We start from the raw sequence: 23,384 nt of genomic DNA, 5'->3' as shown, positions 1-23,384 counted from the left end.
TGTAATTCCAATGGGTTCTATCAGGAATAGTGGTACGATATTTTTATCAAAAAGCGGCTCGGACAGTGTGTAAACCACAAGGATAACACAACGCATGATCAAAGGAAAGCCCCACGGCAGGGATCGCAACAATTTGCCTAGCCACGCATTAAATTCAGTGCATCAAATGATGTCGTCCTAAGTGTGGCTGTGATGCACAAAAAAGCCATCCTTCGGATCCGGTTGAGTATTGAACAGTAGATGGACTTTTGAAGCACCGTCCACCAGACCAAAACACCACATAGCAAGCGGCATATAAAGTGGGTCTAAACAACATTCATGCAGACACGGTAGCAGATGCGGTAAATAGCTACCGAGTGAATGTAGTCCTTGGGGAACACTCGCCTCCCGTTGCACCTGAAGAAATTGACCTCCCCCGGAAAACCGAAGTAGTTTTGGCTCATTTACTTCCGGCAGACGCAGCCGCCTCAAATCCTACAGAGCAAGGATTGTGACCAGGGACCACACGACACACGTTACTGGTTTAACTGTCCAGCCAGACCCACTCGACTCAGACCCAGATCCCTGTGGACGCAGCCGTCTTAGTCGCAGAGTTCCTGGATCTGGACACTACAGAATCAAGCAAACGATAGAAGATAGAACAAAACAAACTGCTACAACAACAGCCATATAGCATTATAGGTCTGACAACTGCAGTATACACCAACTGCATGGTTTAAACCCCCCATCTTTTGCCAATGGCTCTCTTGCATGTGTATGGGACAAGAGTTGGATCATTCTCTCCCCACAAGGAGACAGATGCCACTGTAGGTAACTTGTATCTAACGCTGAAAAGAACTTATTCTGTCTTGCACAAATTTACGTCTAGACTATTTTCAGTAGCCCATTTCGCTATCGCACGTAGAGCTTCCTGAAGTATATCTCTAAGATTGCTGGGAAACTTTTTCTTAACCGCAATAGGAACGTCATAAGCATACGCGACCACTTTTACACCTTTTTCTTCCAGAGGCAATAATACAATATATTGTCAATGGCTATATTTCAAAGTGTTCCTCTGCTGACTCATCCTTTTAGATCTGTAGATCCCAAGCCTGTCTTAACTTTATTAACTTTCTTGCGGTAGTGTGGATTCCTAGAAACTCCAGCTCCTTTATGATTTTAATTGATTTTTTATTCAATGTCCAGAAATGCTAACATTGTATATTCGTTAACATTGTATATTCGGAGAAACCTCTATGTAGGCGACTAGGTCGTGAAGGACTAGTTCAGTGGACTTGCCCTTACTTTATGCATGGTGTTGTCGGGACAGGCGATCTACAGCGATTTTTGCCTTAAGATATGTTTCTATCAACCGGCAAGAGCCGGTGCCGCCCGGCCTCTTACTGAGACTCTCCGCTCGACACCGCTGTTTGTCCTCGACTGCCGTTGCAACTACTCCGTATGCAGTATTCCACTATCCGCAACCTGTGGACGCGCCCGGTAGCTCGCTTCTAAGCTTCTAGTGACAGCAATTAACCCCACCCATATCGAACTTCAATGTTTCAGTCTGTGTGGTTCTCACCAATCGTGTGGTGCCCTTGGGGCTTTCGTCATGTTCAAGAGTTTTTTTTTGCAGTACTTTCTTATACCAACCAGTTCTGGGGTCCACAATGGCGGTCGCTGCTTGCACATCGGCTTGGAACTAGGACATGCTGACACAAGCGCGTCATTCAAGGCCTTCGTGATCCGCTTGACCCTTAAGTCCTATGTCCTCTGCAATTTCCATTTCCTTTTCTGGTCTAGAAGGGATAGTCGTGGAGAATGTGTGCCGAAATTTATCCCATTCCGCCTTTCTTCTGTTTAGCCGAGGGAGCACTTTAGCAGTATTTTCTCCAAGGCTGACACTTATATAACGATCATGCATCGTCACAAACTGGAGGAGGCCAAGGCAATTCCGCAAGGACATCGGAGTATACAGATGACAGTCCACTCCAATTGTTTCTAGGTTTGCAAACCAATGCGGTCTCAAAGAGGGTTACAGAAAATTCTTGCGGAGCGTAATAACAAAACGTGCGCTCCACTCAACTGTTCAAACAAGAAAAAACAAAAAAAAAGAATAAATTCTTGTTTTGCAGTCCTTGACCAGTTTCATTGGGGAAGCTGAATATGTAAACATTTTCCCTGAGGTTAATTCAAGAGCTGTCAAGCAAATAACTTTTATGGAATATATGTAAGTAATTATGTAGACCAAAATATTGGCGGCATTTCAGCAGTAGCCACAACAAGGGATTACAGCTCAGCTTTCTTAGAATTATTAAAGGTTTTGTAAAGTTTGAGCTGCATGACAATATGAGTTGGTGATACTGCCCGTCTACAATTTTATAATATTGGTATTTTATTAAAATGCTGCGGGATATTTTGCGAGTTAAAAAAGGACTACTACCTATCGTTTATTGATCCAATCTGATGGTTGCTAATTTATGTGAAGATTTTGCTCTGATGAACATCTACAACACATACATACATATGAATATGACAAATAAAGATATTGTCCATTAAATCTTATAATTATTCTTATGTCACAGAAACTTTGGACTGCCCATAATTTAGAGTAGAGGTGTCTCGTTGTATATTTTAATTATGCCAAAATACCAATTGCCCAGCTACGTACGAATGGTGGCAGCATACCAATGAATGGTTGGTGTTACCTCGCCAAGAGACTATTATTTAGATCTTGTTTTATATTAAGTTTTAAGTTGTGTGTATTTTGAAGAAAAGAAGAAATAACAGAGTTTGGAATAAAAAAAGAGTTAAACGAAAATGAATTTCTATCTCACTGTGGTTCAAAAACAAACAACTACAACACAGACCTGGTGATAATCTTGATTACGGTGATTACTTTCGGCCAGTACAAGTAATTGACTATACAAACAATGCTAGCGGTGCAACAAAAGTCATCGATTACGGGCATAGGCCAGTCGCCGAAGAGTTTAAACCGGTCAAGGTATTCAATTATGACCATGCACCTAAGCCCATTGAACGTATGAATCAAATGCAACAAGGGGAGCAGAATAAGAAGAAGACACGCCGTGGCGGCAAGAACCGAAAAAATTGGAAACAGCAGGAACGGCAACAGCAACAAGATAGGCAAACTGAGTCCTCCTCGCAAGCACAGCTAGCAATTGGATCTAATGAGAACAATGAACAAAAAGTAAGAACTAAAAAATTTCCCATTTTCTTAACAAGTCATTAAAAAATGTCTTAATTTGTCATTTAAGGAGGATCAACATCCCAATGATGCTGATAACACACAGGTTGGTGATAATAGGGAAGAACTAGAAGACATTTCCGATACTGATGAGTAAGTATTGCCTCCAAGGAAATCGTCTTTTATACTAAACGACATGTAAAGTAATAAACGCTACTTCTGAAATGTCTCCACAGCTTGCCTGATCAGATGGAGGAAAGCAAAAATGAAGATAATCCAGCAGCACCACCACCACCCATGTATAGCTCGCGACGGGGTGATCGAGCATTTAAGCAATCAGAGCAACACCATTCCTCTTCCACTTCGTCCATATTCCCCTCCACGGCGGAGGCTAATGAGAATATTACAAAAATGACCGTGGATCATGTGCAAATGTCTATACCCACTGTGGAAAATAATAATACTATAGCCATCGAAGAGATTTTATTGCCACCTGGTCGTGAGACAAGACCAAAAAAAATTTGCATAATTTTGCGAGGACCACCCGGCAGTGGTAAATCGTATGTGGCAAAACTGATTAAGGAAAAAGAGAAGGAAATGAGCGGTAATAATCCTCGTGTCTTAAGTATTGATGACTATTTTCTCATTGAAAATGACTATGAAGAAAAGTGTCCCAAAACAGGCAAAAAGGTAGGCTTTCATGTTGTGATGAGGTGCTTACAATTTGGAAAAGGAAATGAAAAATGTTTTAGAATAGAATGGCGAAAAACGAAAAACCTACAGTCAGTCAGTGTATTCCAATTTTGAAAAATGAAAAATTCCTTTACCTATTTTTGCTACCACTCTTGTGTTTTTGTTCTAAACTGCGCTTTTAAATAGAAAATTGCATGTGGATAATATGAATTTGGTGCAAAAAAATGGCAGTCGGCGATTTAAAATTGCCAGCTGAATCGTACTGAATTAAGATAATGTCGGCCACGGAATGATGTTTGAGGACAACCCCTTAAATCATCTTATGAAACAGATTGATCCATTTTGTTGCCAGTCGTTCGTGGAATTTGACGATGAAAAGTCCAAGTGATTTTCCCTAGTTAGGGCGAGTACCAGACCACCAGATATGTGTCAAGTGTGAGTAAGCGTTAGCCAGATACCAAAAGAAATGACGTTAGGTTTAAGTGACAGGCTACCATCAGCCGTTCTCGTCCAGTCGAGTGATAACAGAGAAACAGGAGATGTAAGATGCCTTCTAGTTCCTACCGTTGAATCATCAAGATCGCTTTAAAAATCCCAACAACTCCTTCTGACTTCCAGTGCGGGACTCATTCACACGCAGATGTTCTATAGCCTCTTCCTCGATGCCTCACAGCTTTTGCAAAACTCGTTACCTGCAACCTTCAGTCTGTCAGCATGTTTTCCGATCAGACAGTGACCTGTCATGACGGATAGAATAACTTCCACGTCTCTACTAGCAAGCGACAACAGAACGGTAGACCTCAAGTCTGGCTGAGGCCATATAATTTTGGAGTGTCATAATGCCCCCTTGTTACCACCTGTCATTCGTGCCCTTCGGACCTGGTCTTGAAGACCTAGCTTACATGTCGGTAGAGGCGTGCCCACAGATTCCAATTTCCCTGGAATGTTTAAGGTAGTCCATAGTCTTGCAAACTCATCTGCTCTACAATTCTCTGGGATATCTCTGTGGTCCGGGACCCAGAACAGATGAAATGGCTGAACATTTCGTTGAGAGATATACGACAGTTGAGGGCGGTTTGGAAAATACATTCTTCAGAGATTTGATGGTTGTCTGAGAAGATGTTTATGCCAATCGTCATTATGATCTTTGCCATTCCATCACTTAGCGCCATTCCATCACAAAGGCGCAATAATTCGCCTTGTCATATCGAGCATTAAGGCACACTAAGACCCGGTGTCTCCCGGCCTCTCACTGAGATTCTCCGCTTAATACCGCTGATTGTCCGCGACTGCAATTGACGCTACTCCGTATGGTGCATTTCACTATCCGCAACCTGTAGACGCGACGGTAGCTCGCTCGGAAGTGTTGATGCCTAGAAACTCCAGCTCCCTTATGATTGACGACGATTTTAGATTATTGGAAATGCTAACATTGTATATTCCTTGACAGCGGGAGAACACTCTATGTGGGCGACCGGATAGGGTTCAAGAATGGGTAAGCGTTATCCAGGTACCGAAAGAAATGATCTTAATGAAGTCTATTAACCTACAAAAAAATATGCTCACAGATGCTTCAGACAGTTCCCAAGGAAAACATGGATCAAAGGAGTGCTAATAACGCTACTGAACGATTTCGTACTTTGTAGCTACTAGAATGTTATATGGTTAAAAATACACAAATTCTGTTTAAGAAATTAAAATTCTGTGTAACAATACAAGTAATTGGACCAATCCTCTAAATACCGTTCCGATTGGAATAAAGAGTGAAAATGGACGATACCAAAACTTTTGTCTCCTTAGTTTACCTTAATCTCCTTTCTTTTGTGCGATAAAGCCTTGAACCTTGTTTTGTATGGCTTTTAATTCTTTAAGTGCCTAGTGGAAAATATTCTTATTTTTACAAACGACAAAGTCAATCATTGCCAAAAATAATAAAACTGATAAAGCTGGACAATGTTCCTATGAAATCGCATTGGAATAACATCTTGGAATATTTTGACTGTATTCGGTTTTTATGGATGATAATGTTTACATTTTACTTTATGAAGAAACTCACTTCTAGTTTTCGCCACAACTATTTATCACATTTAGTTTCCAACTTTCCACGACGTTCGGCGGTTTAATATTAAACATTTTCCCCATTTCCCTACTGTTTCAATTGAAATCATTTCTCCGGCAGATACCCAAAAAGGAGATACTCTATGAATATGATAAAGATATGGAAGAAACCTATATGCAATATTTAATTAAATCCTTCAAAAAGACGATTCTTGACAATTTCTATGATTTCATTGTCATTGACTGTAATAACAATTCATTAAGGACATTAAATGAATTTTATTGTCATGCTAAAGATTCAGGATATGTGGTAAGTAAAGTAATTACAAAAAATCAGAGATGTTGCCATATTCCATACTTGGAGATTTGTGATTTTTTGATGATTAAATAAAAAAAAAACGAGTCTCCTTTGTTGACTTTATCGCCTATATTAAGTGCTGTATTATTTATTAAATTCTGATTTTTGGCCCTGGATGGCGTTTGTGTGTGGGTGCTATGTTTTTTGTTTTTTTCTTTCTTTCCATCGTTTCTTGCTTCTATAGCCCTATATTATCGATTTACTTTGTGATCTGGATGTCTGTTTGGAAAATAACGTACACGAACGCACAGAGGCGGACATCAAGGAGGTTATTGACAACTGGAAGCCAACGCCTTTTCATTATATAAAACTAGATGTGGCCAATTTGGTGCAAAACGTTGTGGAAATGGAAGATGTGGAGGATATGCCCGTGGTAAATATAAACTAATCATTGATTTGTTTCCATTAGATTGCAGCAACCTTTTTCAATTTGTTGAAATAACAACTACCACCTTACAAAGGCATATACATGTATTAAATGTTTAGACATTGTCAAGATTTCCATCTATTTTTGTTGCTCTTCTGCTTATCCAAAATCTAAACCTATATGACATCGTGGTTGTTTGAGAAAAATTAAGAAAATTAAGAAATTATCCTATCAACTCTAAACTAAGGAAACAAAATTTTATTTTGTTTATTGCTATTATGAATGAATGAATTGATTATGAAGCTACATTACATTGATGTGTCAATGAAATGTTTGGATATTCTCCAAAAAACTCAACCCAAATAATGCATAAATATTTCAATCTAAATGATAATTTGATCATTTATTATCTACTATTTATATTTTTAGTTTTAAGCATACCATAGGCCTTTTCAGCTTTCAATATTCTTAAAGTAATGTAGTTCAGACAACACATGGAGTAATTATATGCTCCAAATGTTACGGGTATACTTCTTGATGGATATATCCCTTTACAATTGGGGGACATATGGCTGCTATTGGTGCACAATTAATTTTGTTTGGAGGATTTATTAAAACATGTTCTGGTCGTGAATCATTTAATTGATTATCATCGAAGGCTTGCAACACAATTTTAATTTTTAACTCATAGTTACATAGAATGTTGAAATAATACAACGCTAACAAGATATTCTTTCTACATATTATTTATTATAGAGTGTATGATTCTAAATAATTTTTGACATGTTGTTGTTGTACCACCTCGATAAAAATGTATAGTAGTGAAAATTATACGTATATCAAAACTCGAGAACAGTGTGTGAGCAATGGAGATGTTGTTGTTTAGACAAACAATTTAATGGAATATCCCAAGCACAAATTGAATGAGATACACGACATCTAAATAACTTGATATCTATGAACAGATTAGTAGAATTCATGTTCACAGAAAAGAAGCAAGTTTGGGTTATTACACTGAGCACTTGGGCTTGAATTTGTCGACATCAGAAAAGAAATTTCCATTCGTATGCTGTAGTTTGTGATGACAAAAACAAAAGAAAATAATTAAAAATTGGATGCTAACGCTACGAAAATTTTTTTTAAATTTGGATAAATAAAATTGGTGTCAAATTGCTGCTCGTTCGTCCCATTTTTCTGAGTTTAATATTGGTTTTTGCTAGTCTCAGGCGCTAAGGCTGAGATTTCTTACAATGAACATTGTGATTGTTGGTTAGTACAATATAAAGGATCAATATGAAGCAAGAGACAAATTGTGCTACAAAAATGATATCAACAGCATGTTCTCCTATGAAGGCTGTAGACGGCATATAGTTTTGAATGTTTGGCAATAAATCTGTAAAATTATGATTCCCTTCAAGAAGAATTCTTGTCAATATCGACAAATTGGGACTACGAAGTGATTTGAACTGTATATACTCAACAAAACTAGAAAGAAAATAAAAACGTATGTGTGAAAAATATTGCCTAATACTCTATTTTTTTATTTAATCCATTTCTTGAAAATAGAGAATAAATTAAAATTTTTATTTTTTTATTTAAACTTTTTTATTTTAATTTTTAATTCCTTTGCAATTTCTTTACTTTTTTAATTTGTCCTTTTTTTTGCAATTTCATGTTTTTTGTGTAATTTTTTTGAATTTTTTTATTTTAATTTTTTTTTTCAAATTTTAAATTTTAATTAAATATTTTAATTTTTTGTTTATACTTATTTGTTATACCCTCCACGGTAGAATGGGGGTATACAAATTTCGTTATTCCGTATATATACCTATTATTGATCGTCAAGGCATTTTAAATCGATCAAGCCATGTCCGTCTGTCGAAAGCCCGCTAACTTTCGAAGGAATAAAGCTAGGCACTTGAAATTTTGCACAAAACTTTCTATTAGTGTAGGTCGGTTGAGATTGTAAATGGGCCATATTGGTGCATATTTTGATATAGGTGCCATATAGACCGATCTCCCGTTTTGACTTCTTGAGCATTTTAGAGGGGGCAATTGTTATTAGATTTGGCTGAAATCTTTCACGTTGCGTTTTGCTATGACTTCCAACATCTGTGCATCCCTTACTGCCATATAAACCGATCTCCCAATTTGACTTCTTTAGCCTCTAGAAAGTACAATTACCGCTCGATTTGATTGTAACATACGTGCCAAATGTGGTCCCAAATGGTTCGTAACTTGTTATAGCTCCCATATAAATCGATGAATCGGTCCATAAGCTTATATAGCTTCCATATAAACCGATCTCCTGAGTTCACTTCTTGAACGTCTAGAGGGCGCAATTCTAATCCGATTTGGCTTTCGTAGAGCAGTGATGGGACTTTCACACACTTGTACATTACTTCGAACCCGGTGGGCTTTTGTTGTGTACGTAGAAATATGGACATTACTTATATAAGAAAAAATCTTTATCTGTATGTATCTGGGGCTTAGCTATCCCAAGAGATTCTTTAACCCCCCAAAATTTTCGTCAATACATATATTATTAAATAATTATAAAATCTCTTTCGCCTAGCTTAACTACACAATAAATAAATTATATTCCACTGTACAATTTTGATTCTGAAAGTGAACAGTAGTGAAGAAAAAATCCTAAGAATATGTATCTGACATAAATTATATCCAGTACTCACAAAGATCGAGCAAAGACTAAAGATTTCTGCAATTGAGAAGTTGCAAGATTCTAATTAGGGAATTTAGTTTCAAAAATTGATACAAAAGATAATTTTTTGAAATGGATGTTTCGACTGAGAGTTGTAGTATTTGCCTTAATTACAACATTCGTTCAATGTTACTCCAATTTTGGCATTCCGTTTGTAACATCTCCAAGTATTGGTGTAAGAGCCTAATAAATTATCAATGGCCATGACATTTGAAATATCCGTTTGTCTGCCTAAATCACTTTAACTTTTTATCGAGTAAAGATAGCAGCCGGACTTTTCAAACTGCACTTATTATTGTTGGGATTGCAAATGAGCTAAATGAGAAATGATAGTTCGATTTGACACCTTCAAAATTGTGCACAAAGACTTCCGTATGACTTCCAATCGATAAAAACCAATCTCTAGATCAGACTTGTTGAGAAACTGGAATGAGTTCGTATGATTTTTTAAATTCAATATTAAGCATCAATCCTCCCTATGAGAGTACAAGAGAAACACGACCTATTATGTAATAAAAATCGACCCAATTGATTTCAATTTTAGAACATAAGTATACGAACTATTTCATTCTAATAAGAAAGCAAAAATTTTTAAAAATTAAAATTTTTTTCGATGGATCGTTGATCAATAGTTCGAGGTGTTATAAACGAAATGACTAAATTAGTATACCCCACTCCATACTTTGTTTGTGGGTATAAAAAATGTGTTTCGAAGTTCATATCGTAGCTGTGATTTTAAATAAATACTTAGCAATTTCAGCATTATTTAATTATTGAATAAATGCCATTCGTTCTTTCTCTTTTACTATTTGCCGTTCAGTTTGAATGATGACACTATGTGTTTTGTATTTTACACGCTTCACATTCACAATCGGCGTCAAATAGACGGGGATACGGCAAGCCGCTTATTTAGTATTTTTGTACATACAAAATAAGCGAGAAAATCCGCTTATTGGATAAACAAAACAAACCTTTTATTAATTATTATTATTATTATTTATTATTTATTTTTCCATCACTTCTGGACATTTTTATGCTTTGTTTTGTAATCTTCTTTACTTTTTTTATTTATTATATTTTTTGTTTTTTATTTTTTTTTTATTTTTAAAATTTTTTCTTTTATTTTTAATTTTTTTTCTTTTATTTTTATTTTTAATTTTTTTTCTTTTATTTTCATTTAAAATTTTTTTTTTTAATTTTTTTTTTTATTTTTAATTTTTTTTTATTTTAAATTTTTTTTTTTTTTTAAAATTTTTTTTATTTAATTTTTTTTAATTATTTTTTTTTTATTTTTTTTTATTTGTTTTAGTTTTTTTATTTGTTTTAGTTTTTTTTTTTATTTGTTTTAGTTTTTTTATTTGTTTTAGTTTTTTTTATTTGTTTTAGTTTTTTTATTTGTTTTTATTTGTTTTGATTTGTTTTTATTTTTATTTTTTTTTCTATTTTTACTTTTTTTTATTTTTATTTTTATTTTTTTTTATTTTTATTTTTTTTTTATTTTTATTTTTTTTTTATTTTTATTTTTTTTTTTATTTTAATTTTTTTTTTATTTTTTTTTATTTTTATTTTTATTTTTTTTTTTATTTTTATTTTTATTTTTTTTTAATTTTTTTATTTGTTTATTTTTATTTCTGTTTTATTTTTTATATTTTTTTTTTATTATTATTTTTTAATTTTTTTATTTGTTTTATTTTTTATATTTTTTTTTATTTTATTTTTTAATTTTTTTATTTGTTTTATTTTTTATATTTTTTTTTATTTTATTTATTATTTATTTTTGTTTTTTTTTGTTTTTTTTTTTTTATTTTTTTATTTTTTTGTTTTTTTGTTTTTTTTTTTATTTTTTTTGTTTTTGTTTTGTTTTTTTATTTTTCATTTTTTTTATATTTTTTTCATTTTTTTATTTTTTTTTTTTATTTTTTTTTTAATTTTTTTTTAAATTTTTTTTTAATATTTTTATTTGTTTTATTTTTTTTATTATTTTTTTTATTATTTTTTTTTATTATTTTTTTTTATTATTTTTTTTTATTATTTTTTTTTATTATTTTTTTTTATTATTTTTTTTTATTATTTTTTTTTATTATTTTTTTTTTTATTTTTTTTTATTATTTTTTTTTTTATTATTTTTTTTTTAATTTTTTATTTCTGTTTTATTTTTTTTTTTTATTTTTTTTATTTTTTTTTTCTTTTTTTTAAATATTTTTTTTATTTTTTTTTAATTTTTTTTTTAATTTTTTTTAATTTTTTTATTTCTGTTTTATTTTTTTTATTTTTTATATTTTTTTATTTTTTTTATTATTTTTTTTTTAATTTTTTTATTTGTTTTATTTTTTATATTTTTTTATGTTTTTTTTTATTTTTTATTTATTTTTTTTTTATTTTTTTTTCTTATATTTTTTTCATTTTCTTTGTAATTTGTAATTTATTCATTTTATAAAAAAAAAAACATTTTTAAAGAGTAATAAAAGGTAACTTTAAGAATTTATTTTTTATATTGTCTTCGCCTACCATCTATTGTCACGAAACAAAAAACACTACTAGAACCAATGCTATGGAATTTGTGCATTGATCAAAGCCACTGTTCTGAGTGTCTTGTATGGGAGATTATACAAAAATTAAATACGTGAATACAAAAACACAACTGTGGCTGCATTCAGTGGTGTTAGATAGAGGCAAATGTAAAATCCTTCCGAATCACCTCTCTCGAGAAACTGAAAAAAACTGATGTCACAAGAGTTGAACAATATGCATGAACAAAAATTAATAGATGAATTCCTGTGATTTCGAAATATTTGTTAGGGAAATAGCAATATCGGATTATCAGCTTCTGACGTGTTGATTGTCGCCATCACCAGGAATTATCTATTCAAGGGTATGTCATACAAAAACATCTAAATTTAATACAAAGTGGACAAAACAGAAGAAAAAGGAGATATTCGTAACTAGTAGAAGCGTTTTAATTTTACATTAAAAAATAGCTAAAAAAATTAAATAAAAAAACAATAAAATGTGGATGTTAGTTAAGGAGCCAGAATTATGTATATATAATAAAAAATAAGAATAAGATAAAACAACATTGATGCAATCAGAAAAAACAATTTTATATTAAAAACGAGCTTAGTCTCCACGATAAATTACTTCCGGTTTGATTTCATATTTTATTCACATTTTAAGAGGAACTTAAAAGTTATTGGTAAAAAGTTTTGACTAAATTATAGATAAAAAATCGACAGCTGTCGTGGTGATTTTCTTAGCTTACGTCACACCAGCATAGAAAAAAATATCCTATGCGGCGTTATAAATATCTATTGATTTAGGATAGGTTATTATCCAATGCAAGCCTATTCTGGGGACCAACAAACAAGCTCTTGATTTTAGCATAAACAATAAATCCTCCCATTGTGCACCATTCCCTTGGATTTCGCTTCGTTTATGACAAGGGAAGCGAGAAAATGTCCATCAGAAAAACCAGCCATACTCAATCGATGTCATTTGTTAGTCGTTCCTTGCAGGAACCTTTATTATTATGCCTGTAAAATTAGAATTATTCAAATTGAGATCATGTAGATCAAATGAGACATACAATCTATAGAATAAGATAAGTTACGTTTGCAGGTATGTACATACCTATCAACACTTCTCACAAACAACAAATACCCTATTTACAAATATTGTTTCTATATACATACCACAATGTAATGCCACTAAAGAGAACTCATTAATTTATACATGATTTGGCAATAAATTCTATTTACAGGATGAGAATACGGTGAGTGAAAATGCCGAAACATTAAGTCAAACGGCGGATGAAACTGACAAAGAAACTGCAACAACGTCAGCGGCGGCAACGGCAGCAGTGGATGGGGAAAATGTCAAAGACACCCAGGAGGCTGATGACGACCAAGAAGAGGCTGAAGACGACAGTAATGATTCCACAGAAAATGTAAGTAATGACAAGGCGAGGCACGAAAAGTTATTAACGTCATAAACATTTGGGATGTAAAGGTTATACAAATTTAAGTCAACATTTATGCCAGTTTATTTCATATTCTCCATGATAACCCAAATGCCAAATATGCAAGAAGTTTACTGTGGTATGGGGTTTGGTATTTTATAAACTCTCCTCTTTCAAATGATAAGTTTTTTTTTGTATTTATATTGTTAAAAAAATATTTCTTATAAATTGTTGTATGTATAGAAATGTGGCTTCTTAAAAAGTAAATGGGAAACGGATACAACGACCGAGAATTTAGGTGGGTTGCAAATACTCATATACCTACTCATGTTTGTTAACAATTTTTATTGCAATCGCAGCTCGGTTAGATGGTACCAGCAAATTGAATACAAAGCGTAAGCAAACCATGGAGGAATACCTGCAGATGGACGATTGGCAGCCTATTCAAAGCAATAGCAAAGGCAAAAAGAGGGTAAGAGAATTTAACACGTTTAAATGATCATAAGAAGGAAAAAAATAACACACGCCAAATGAAAGAAACCCATCAAATGATATGAGAACTGTAGTTATATTTCTGCGAACATTCCATTGGGAACCTGTGAAAGTTTTTGACTATATTTGTTCTGTTACACTGAGGCGGCAGCTTGTAGCCGATATAGTCAAAAATCAAAGGCCTTGTTGCTATACCATGGTCATTAAGTCCAAAATCAAAGGCCTTATGGCTATACCATGGCCATAAAATTAAATTTGGCTTTATAACCGCGACATGGGCGGATGTTACGACCGTTTTCTATTAATAAAAGATATCAGCGCTACGAAATTGTGTTAGTCACCGAGAAAAGCGTTGCCCAAAATTTTTTGGAAAGATTGGTGAAGTAATTAGCTTGCAGTGGCCCTAGAAGTGAAAATCGGGTGAAATATATATATGAGAGTTATATCTAAATCTGAACCGATTTAACTGTAATATCAAGACTCATAAGAAAATATTTCTTGCCAAATTTCGAAAGAATCTGTTAACAAATGACCCCATTATTGCAATATTACTCAAAATCGGACGAACATATATATGGGTACTATATTCAAATGTGAAAAGATTTCGACCAAACTCCTTAGATATTATGGCAGTCGTGGAAGAAAGCGTTATGCAAAATTTTGTGAAGATTGGCTAATAAATGTGCTTGCAGTTTCTCTTGAAGTGAAAATCGAATCATATACGATTTGGTCCTTCCATGTTAAGTTTAAATTTTTTGCTTTGTATACATTGTTAAAAAAATAAAATTCGATTTTGTTGGGATTTAGATGCGGCCTGTTTCCATTCGTTAATATTGGATAAGTCGATATTAAGCTTCTCTATTCCATGGTCTTTAGACAACTCAAATAAATCGGTACATCATCTACATAGATCTAAATTTTTGTGTATTTAAGTCTGGGTGGTAGTTCATTTCATTTATTAACCAAATATGTAATATAAAGCCAATAAAATAATTACATACAAACAATTCAGTAACCTGAGTATAACAGATAATTAAATTCATTTCTTAACATAATGAGGTACTTTATTATATTTACCTAATAAATATTTGGCTCCCCAGCCATAAAAAAATAAAGAATATAAAAGAAATCCAAATGGAAGAGAACGATAAATAGATATACATACAAAAGAGAAGCGATCCCAAGAAAAACCTTGAGGAACACCTTGAATAGTATGCATTGGTGGGGACATACAATTCCTTACCCCAACAGACTGGATGCTATCTTGCAGATAATTAGATATGAGTTTGATTGCAGTATTCAATAAGTTGAAAAAGCACAGGTTTTATCTGTTTGCGCTTTTTTCGGTCTTAAAATCTCATTGAGATTCCATTGCAGGGCATTGTCCGGCTTTAATGCATTCTATTCAAAGAAAAGTATAGCAAAAAACATTTTAAAGTCAGCAAAAGTGTGTTTTTGCTAGAAGCATTTGACTGGTTCCCCGTATCGCGGTTTCAATTTCGACCAAGCATCTCAAATCTATTGGCGTAGTAGACTCTTTTATTCCTCTCTATGGCTTTTTTGACTTTAGACATTTAAAAATTGTCCATCTTTTAAAAGCAACTCTTATTTATCAACTCGTGTATACTTACTTACTTTAATTGGCTATGACAGAACATTTGTCCCAATAACGGAACGTAGAAAAGCGTTCCAAGCGCCTCGTTATATCTTGGAGACAAGGAGTGCTTTCATCAAGTAGTTGGGTCAGTCGAGTGGAGTATGTCGTTTCCAATTGTTTGTCAGATTGCACCTTTCTCGCCACACTAAGACGGGTGCGAACCTTTGCTGCAACAAGGTAATAATCCGAATCGATGTTCGCTCCTCGAATCGATCGTACTTCTAACACGCTGGTTGAATGCCTTCCATCTATCACAACATGATCTATTTGGTTTCTTGTGTTTGATCGGGTGGCAGCCATGTGGCCGTGTGAATCCTTCGATATTGGAATCTGGTGCTGCTAACTACCGTGTTCTTTGCCGCGGCGAAGTCTATTAGCCTCAATCCATTGTCGGAAGTTACTTCATGTAGGCTAAATATTCCGAGTGCTGGGCCAAAGATATTTTCCTTCCCTATTTTCGCATTGAAATCCCCTAGGACGATTTTAATATCATGGGCGGGAGAGCGGTCATATTCTCTTTCTAGGCGCTCGTAGAAAATATCCTTTGTCTGTTCGTCCTTGTCTTTCGTCGGGGCATGGCCGCATATCCCCAAAATCCCTTCAATGTAGACAACCACATAATGAAGGGCATTGACAATCGAAAGACCCTTATTGTAAGCAATGTTTGGTCGACAAGGTTTCTAAAACCCGCGCCTAATACTACCTCCATGGTCGATAAGAAATATGAGAGACTAACTTGCCTGTAGTTCTTTGGCAGAGAGTGGCTTGGATTTCTTGGTTTCGGGAAAAAACTACTCTAACCGGCTATTCTATTGGCTAGAAGCCGTATATCATAGGCTTCTTTCTTCTATAAAATAGCAGACAATATGCCATCCAACGATCTTACCGCCCAAACTGTTATCATATCCTTAACCACGCCACCAGAAACAGCGGTACCATCCGAGTACACTGACCAACTGGCCATGTATGAGCAATCAGGGAAGTGTATCACAGCCAATAGCTCAAGAGTTTCAAAGTCAAAAGCCATTCATGTTTTATCCTCTCAGAATGTTTCCAACTGTTTTCGGGTCCTTAGAGAGCAAATTGCGGAACGTCGATGATTCGTTCACCTTTTTATCCATACGCATAACCGAGCTATACTGGCTTCGACATTATGCTTGTAACACCTCGAAATATATGGCCAAAACCTATCAAATATATGTATATGACGTTTATCACGATGACTCTTAAGAGCATAGTTAGAACCCAAAAAACATGTCTTTTTGAAAAATCACTATCTACGAAGCCGGTTAAATCTTATTCTCAAGCAAAAACACATTTTCTGTCTAACTTAAAAAAAAGGATTTTTTGTTTTTCTAATTGCTGCGGTCTGCTGTCGGACTAAAACCGATTGTATTTTGGATTTTGTTCATAAATATAAGAACATCGTAAACCATCGTTCTGCCGTGGTGATACTTTCTACTATCTAATGATTTTTCCAATATTTCGTATGCTTTTAAAAAATAACGGCCGTATTCACAAAACTTAATGCAGATTTGAAATAGGTTTATTTGACAGTTCTATAAAGGAAATCTGTCAAATAAACCTATTTCAAATCTTCATTAAGTTTTGTGAATACAGACATATATGTTTCGTTGTTATCTCTTTGCAGGTTCGCTGGGCTGATATTGAAGAAAAAAGGCAACAAGAAAAAATGCGCGCCGTAGGCTTCGTTGTTGGTCAAACTGACTGGAAGCGTATGATGGATCCATATGCGGCTAAGCGTGCCCTTAACAAAATGAAGTACATTGAACGTGTTAACAAACAGAGGCGCTAAGGGCCAAGTGCAAGGCTTTCGCATTCTTGCCGATGACCTGTTTATACACTCAACTCATCTAATGCATCCCGTAGTTCCAACCATTGTTAGATTTTTAAAGGAATAGAACAAAAGTATGGATTTTAACTTTTTATTTGTTTTCATTTATACATTTTGCTCAAGCTATTTATAAATAAAATTAAAAAATAAAAAATTTTCAATATCGAAAATTAAGTAATTAAACGATATAATTATAAATTTTAAAGAGAATTTAAATTAAATAAATTGTGAATTACTGAATATGCATACATAAATAAAAATATTGCAAAAGTGTTCAATAAATACCTGTGTTCAGACGCGATTCAAACTATGAAGTTTTACTATACGCACTTTTTCATTTGACACGAGTGCGATCAGGTACGCTTCTGAATTTCATTGGACTCTATACAAACCATTTGTTTACTTTACTGAATTTTAAATTAGAATATTTGGATATTTGGCATCGAATGTAAATTTGATGAATGCAAGGATTCGAGCGAATCCATTGAGGGGTTATTGGCATTTTAAGTTATCTCAAGGAACATTCCCAAAGTTTCAATTCCCATTTGCAAATTGACATTTCAATCATATGACAATTGTAGGGTTACCATGCTTGCAGTTACCATGCTTGCTCGCAGTTAAGCATTTAAAGAGTAATTTTGTAATGTATATAGTTTTTGTTTTCTATTTTATAGAACGCTCAAATTTGCATCATATATTAAACATTTTTATTAGAACTGATAATTTTATCTTTATTTATTTATTTGTAATTAATCAATCAAACTCCCATCATTAGCATTTACTTTTTAAAAATAACTTCATGTTGTTATTGTCGGTTGGTCCGGTTCAAATGGTCCGGTTCAAATGGTCCAATTGAGAAACACTGCCATTGACGGTAACGTTTCTTCCACGGTCGTCTTTAAAGAAAATTGGCCCGATGCTGCCACCAGCCCATAAATCTCACAGTCGACTTCGATCAAGTTGAGCACACAGAGCACAAATTTTGATACTAAATTTCAATGATTTGTAGTTGTTGCTCGTTTTTAGTTTCTCCGTGACAAAATGGTAGAGTTTACTGAACACTTCACTTTCACCGCCCCGAAAAACTTAACTCATAAAAAATCACCCTTTAAAAAATTCCAATCGACTTTTATTCATCATCCTCGCCTATATGTGCCAAACAAAGAACCTCAAACTTTCAAAGGTATTCTGGAGCTTTTTCATAACTTGGGTTTTGGTAATTTAAGACTTCAATGTTAGATCAGACAAGGACGCGGAATTTCGACCCCTAGCCCTTTGAAAAAATAAGTAAAAACGCACCACTAGAGATTCTTTTAAAAATGCACACAAATGAACTAAGTGTGAATTATTTAAAATTAATGAAATAGTAGGATAACAGTTTTTTAAAGCCTAAATAGGTAAAATCGGGGGATAGTTTCATAAAGGGGCTACATTAATGTATGTATCCTGCCACACTTGGTAAGGTTTTTAGAGGACATAGGAGTAGATATCAAGTTTCAATCAAATTGGATAAAAATTGAGGTTTCTGGAGCTTCTTGATGAATGAAATCCTGTTGGATTTCGGTGGAGATGACACGAAGATAATCGCTTATGCTGAAGGCGTCGTGTTGTTGGTTCAAGGCAGGTTTATGTCGATGATAATCACGTAGGGTCACTGAGGAGATTCTCGCGATGGGCTAGCAGAAATGGGTTGATGATGAACCCAACTAAGACGGTGCTAGTGCTCTTCACTCGCAGATATAAGATATGGGGCACTGGCATGGTGGAGAGTCGGGTATAAGAGGACTCGTACGAGGGAGTTCAAGAATGTCCAGAGAATGGTCTGCGTCGGAGTCCCAGGGGCACAGAGATCCGTACCACATAGGTCTTGATGACAGGTGGGGCCACACTTCTATCGTGGGTTCTATTGATGCGCAGGGTAGACTGAGAAGGATCCCTGGGTATCTGGCACCGGTACCAATTGGGATTTGGACATTTAGGATTCGTTTTCCCCGGAGGCACGAATTGAGGGCGAATGATGTGTTTGAGAGGAATGAAGACTTCGATATTCACTGGTGGCTCTAAGATGGATTCAGGGACTGGATTGGGAGTCTACTCCAACTTACTCAACATCAACCGGACGAATGTACGATCTTTCAGACAGAGGTCTGTGCAATTAAAGTAGCAGCAGTAAGGGATCTACCGCCCTCAAATCTCAGGATTTATGTTGACAGTATGGCGATGCTTCGAGGACGGTGAGGTCGAGGTATGTGGGGGATTGTTTGGAGTTCCGGTATAGCAAATGAGGAATTAATTTACAATAGAAGAAGCATCCGGCATTTGTGTGAAACCAAAGCCATAGGTGGGAATATTAGTGGCGAGAGTGCGAGAGGAAGAGTAAGCTAAAAGAGGTAACTATTGGGGTGCGGGTGTAAGGTGGTGTGAAGCGTGTGACCCTCTTGGTGTTCTTTGGCATGAAGGTCAGTCATTAGCTTAAGATGCGGCTATGGGCAATCACGTTTGCTGTTTAATATGTTGGCAACGGCTAAACACAACTTTGGCAACGCACTTATTTAAAAATTGAAGAAGTCAACATGGCCACACTACACACTTAATGATTGAAATAGTTTGGGGAGAGTTAAAACAAGCAAATGAAGAGGGTGCAGTATTTTTGATTACATTACATGATAGGTGCTATATGTTTCAATGTAAGAAATCAATATATTTTGTATGTTTTTATGTTCGTATAGACTTAGATTTACTTGCAATATTCATAAAATGATCATGTGACGAAAATAGTGCACTTGATATTTCAATATTAGAGGGGGGTTGTGTGCCACTGAACAACCCAAAGCAGCATGTAGCGCGATCTGGTAATATGGGGTCTCAATTGGAAGGCAGAACGAACCTGGCATAGAAATATGAAGTCAAATGTTTGGGGGTCAAGTTGAGAGACCGGTTTACATAGGAGCTATATCAGGTTAAAGACCGATGCAGACCGCATTTAGTTGCAAATGTTGGAATTCAAAACATAACAATACATGGAAAATTTCAGCCAAATCGGACAAGAAGTGCGGCTTGTAAGGGCTCAAGAAGTCAAATCAGGGGATCGGTTTATACGCAAGCTATATCCGATTATAGACCGATTCGGACCGTACTTGGAGCAGTTGTTGGAAGTCTTGCAGAACATTACCAAAATTTCAGCCAAATCGGACAAAAATTGCGGATTGTAAGGGCTCAAGAAGTCGAATCAAGAGATCGGTTTATATGGGAGCTGTATCAGGCTATACACCGATTTACACCGTACCTGACACAATTGTTGGAAGCTATAACAGAATACTACGCGCAAAGTTTCAGCCAAATCGGACAAAAATTGCGGCCTCCAGAGGCTCAAAAATTCAAATCAGGAGATCGATTTATATGGGAGCTATATCTAAATGTGAACCGATATTTGCAATCCCCAACGACCTACGTCAATGCTAAGTAACTGTGCAAAATTTCAAGTGGCTAGCTTAACGCGATATATGTACTATACCGAGAGGTATAGTCACTATTATGCCATGAATGTCGAGTGTGTACATTTGAAGTCAAAATACACCTTTAAGACCAGAAGTTTAGATTATAAATATACATAAGTAAATTTTTATTCTGTGTATTGTAGAAGGCATAGCGGAGCGTGCTTGGGTGGGCTGGTACCATTTATTCCTGATAAATAGAATATGTTATTAGGAATTTCATCTGGGTTTTCTTTATATATTCATGCTATGCCTTTTTTAATTTTAAAGAGATTGGGCCTATTCAAAATAATAAAGAACTCTAATTAATTTTGCCACATCAATTGGGTTTCTGTTGAATTCCTTATGCTATAATCAAAGCAAAAAATTAGTTATAAGTTCCGCCCATATGCCTACCTACTTTAGGAAAGATAATTATTATAGCACTAACAGTGTTGGCATTTTCGGTAGGTTCCTGCCAAAATCGGTAGGTTTTTATTCTGTTGGTACGTTGGTAGGCTGACCTTAATTTTTGGTAGGTTTTTCCGACGCCGGGGATAACACAAAATCCGCTTTTGTTTATTCGTTAAGAGTGCATAGCAAAACCTTAGATACTGTTACAAGGAGTCTTACTGCTTTAAATTTCAGTAAAAGGGCCATAAGTTCAGATACTGACTGGTGCGAACGTTAAGGCATCTCTTTCAAATTTTGTAAATTTTGGGTAGGAAATGCGGCTTTTGTGCGTTCAGTGCCTTCAATAGTAAAACAGGGCTATGTGGCAGCTGCATAAAAATATGGTCAGATCTGATCCATATTCCGATGTTGGGACTTTCATGCAAATCACTGCAAAATTTATTTTTATAATTTACAAGCTAAACCGGACCCGCTCTGCTGTGCCTTCTTTTATTTTTATATAGAACAGAATAATCCTTTGAATATTTATTTTCGACAATTAAAGAGCTTTAAGTGAAATACCATGCTTCGAAAATAGTATATGTATATCGCTTGAAAAACAGTATAACAATATAAATGCCTTTTTCTGAATCCCATGTGATCTTTATTGGTCTATGAATTGGCTCGGAGGGTTTACGATCATTTAAGTTTGGGTGTTAGATGTTCTCCATTCTTAAAATACTTTATTTGAGTCTGATATTTTCATGATGTTCGATTTAGGGATGTTTTCGGGGGTCAGGTGGCCCTGAAAAAATATCAGCATCGTGCTCTTCTCTCAAAACCATTTATTTAAACTCTATATTGCCATTGGTTTAAGGGGAGTTTATGGGATCAAGCAATCCTCAAACACTTGGCCCCAACATTTTTACTCTTTGGGGGCGTTTTGGGAAAGGTGAGTGGGGTGGTCCCCCAAACACAGCATCGTGCCCAGCATCGTGCTGTACTCTCAAATATCATTTATTTGAACCTTGTATTGCCATTGGCCTCATAATTGGATATCAAATTCGTTTGCTTTTGGCTTTATGGCGAAGTCCGCAAATATGTCCGGTTTGGGGTATGAGCCCTTAACACAATCAATATCGAGATCCACTCCCTTTAAGGCGCAAATTGTCATGGTGAGCAAGTACGTCCTATTTAGGGATTGTTATGGAGGTGGGACGGCCCCTAGGCAGTAGGTCCCGAATGTTGATATCAGATATATTTCCATAGTCCGCAAACATGACCGCCGCATACTGGAATGGTCAGCAAATACGTCCTATATGGGTGGTGTTATGGAGGTGGGGTGGCCCCATAGATACTTTTTCCTGAATTTTGGTATCAAATTCGTGATTTTCTCCCAAACACCTTTCATTGAGCCCCATATAGTTATGGTCATAAATTTGTCTCCTTTGGGGGGTGTTTTTGGGAGGGGTGGCCCCCAAAGACTTGGTCCCACTTTTGATATCAGAATCGTATTCTACACTCAAATACCCTTTATTTAAGCCCCATATTGCCATGTTCAGCAAATAAGTCCTGTTTGGGGGGTGTTTTGGGGAAGGGGTGGACCCCCAGAAACTTGGTCCCACATTTGGATATCAGATTCGTATCCTACTCTCAAACACCTATCATTTGAGTCCCATATTGTCATGGTCGGTAAATATGTCCGATTTAGGGGTGTTTTGGGGGTTGGGGTGGTCCCCTTAACACCGAGATCTGGCATTTCTGAAAATTAAGGTAAGGGGGAGGGTCCTTCAGATATCAAAAAATGTAGTAACCTATTTTCACCACGGGGTCATTATGCACCATCTGTGAAAATTTCAAGAAAATCGGATCTGACGTTTCTGAGCCTATAAGGAACACACAAACATACAAACAAACAAACAAGCACAAATAGATTTTTATATATAAGAAGATGATGTGTTCCAAATGGAATTGCAAAATGGCCAACTGATTGATGGTGGGTATAAAAACGTTTATGTACCGCATTTTTGCCTTGTGGAACTTTTGGTAGGTTTTGGTCAGGTTTGGTAGGATTTTTCTTAAATTTTGGTAAGAGATAATTTTCTTGAGTGGCATCACTGAGCACAAATTATATAAAACAAGTAAATGCGTGCTAAGTTCGGCTGGGCCAAATC

General features: G+C 35.1%; 1 protein-coding gene across 2 annotated transcripts in view; it reads left to right on the top strand.

The window, feature by feature from the left end:
- Positions 1 to 17,756, top strand: part of LOC106092304 (putative uncharacterized protein DDB_G0282133) — a 38,805-nt gene extending 21,049 nt beyond the window's left edge. The window contains exons 3-11 of one of the 2 annotated variants that reach the window (XM_013259130.2): positions 2,848 to 3,190; positions 3,258 to 3,340; positions 3,424 to 3,877; positions 6,060 to 6,248; positions 6,481 to 6,669; positions 13,143 to 13,328; positions 13,584 to 13,638; positions 13,700 to 13,812; positions 17,141 to 17,756. In XM_013259130.2, the coding sequence (XP_013114584.2) occupies positions 2,848 to 3,190; positions 3,258 to 3,340; positions 3,424 to 3,877; positions 6,060 to 6,248; positions 6,481 to 6,669; positions 13,143 to 13,328; positions 13,584 to 13,638; positions 13,700 to 13,812; positions 17,141 to 17,305 (1,777 nt within the window). In that variant the 3' untranslated portion in view covers positions 17,306 to 17,756. Of the gene's footprint in view, positions 1 to 2,847; positions 3,191 to 3,257; positions 3,341 to 3,423; positions 3,878 to 6,059; positions 6,249 to 6,480; positions 6,670 to 13,142; positions 13,329 to 13,390; positions 13,557 to 13,583; positions 13,639 to 13,699; positions 13,813 to 17,140 lie in introns of those variants that run through there. The other variant, XM_013259131.2, reaches the window with a different exon arrangement.
- The last annotated feature ends 5,628 nt before the right edge of the window (positions 17,757 to 23,384 follow it).

The sequence above is a fragment of the Stomoxys calcitrans genome, chromosome 4 (assembly GCF_963082655.1).
Source record: "Stomoxys calcitrans chromosome 4, idStoCalc2.1, whole genome shotgun sequence".
NCBI lineage: Eukaryota > Metazoa > Arthropoda > Insecta > Diptera > Muscidae > Stomoxys > Stomoxys calcitrans.
The sequence above is the reverse complement of the archived record's forward strand: the minus strand, read 5'-3'. Positions and strand labels throughout refer to the sequence as shown.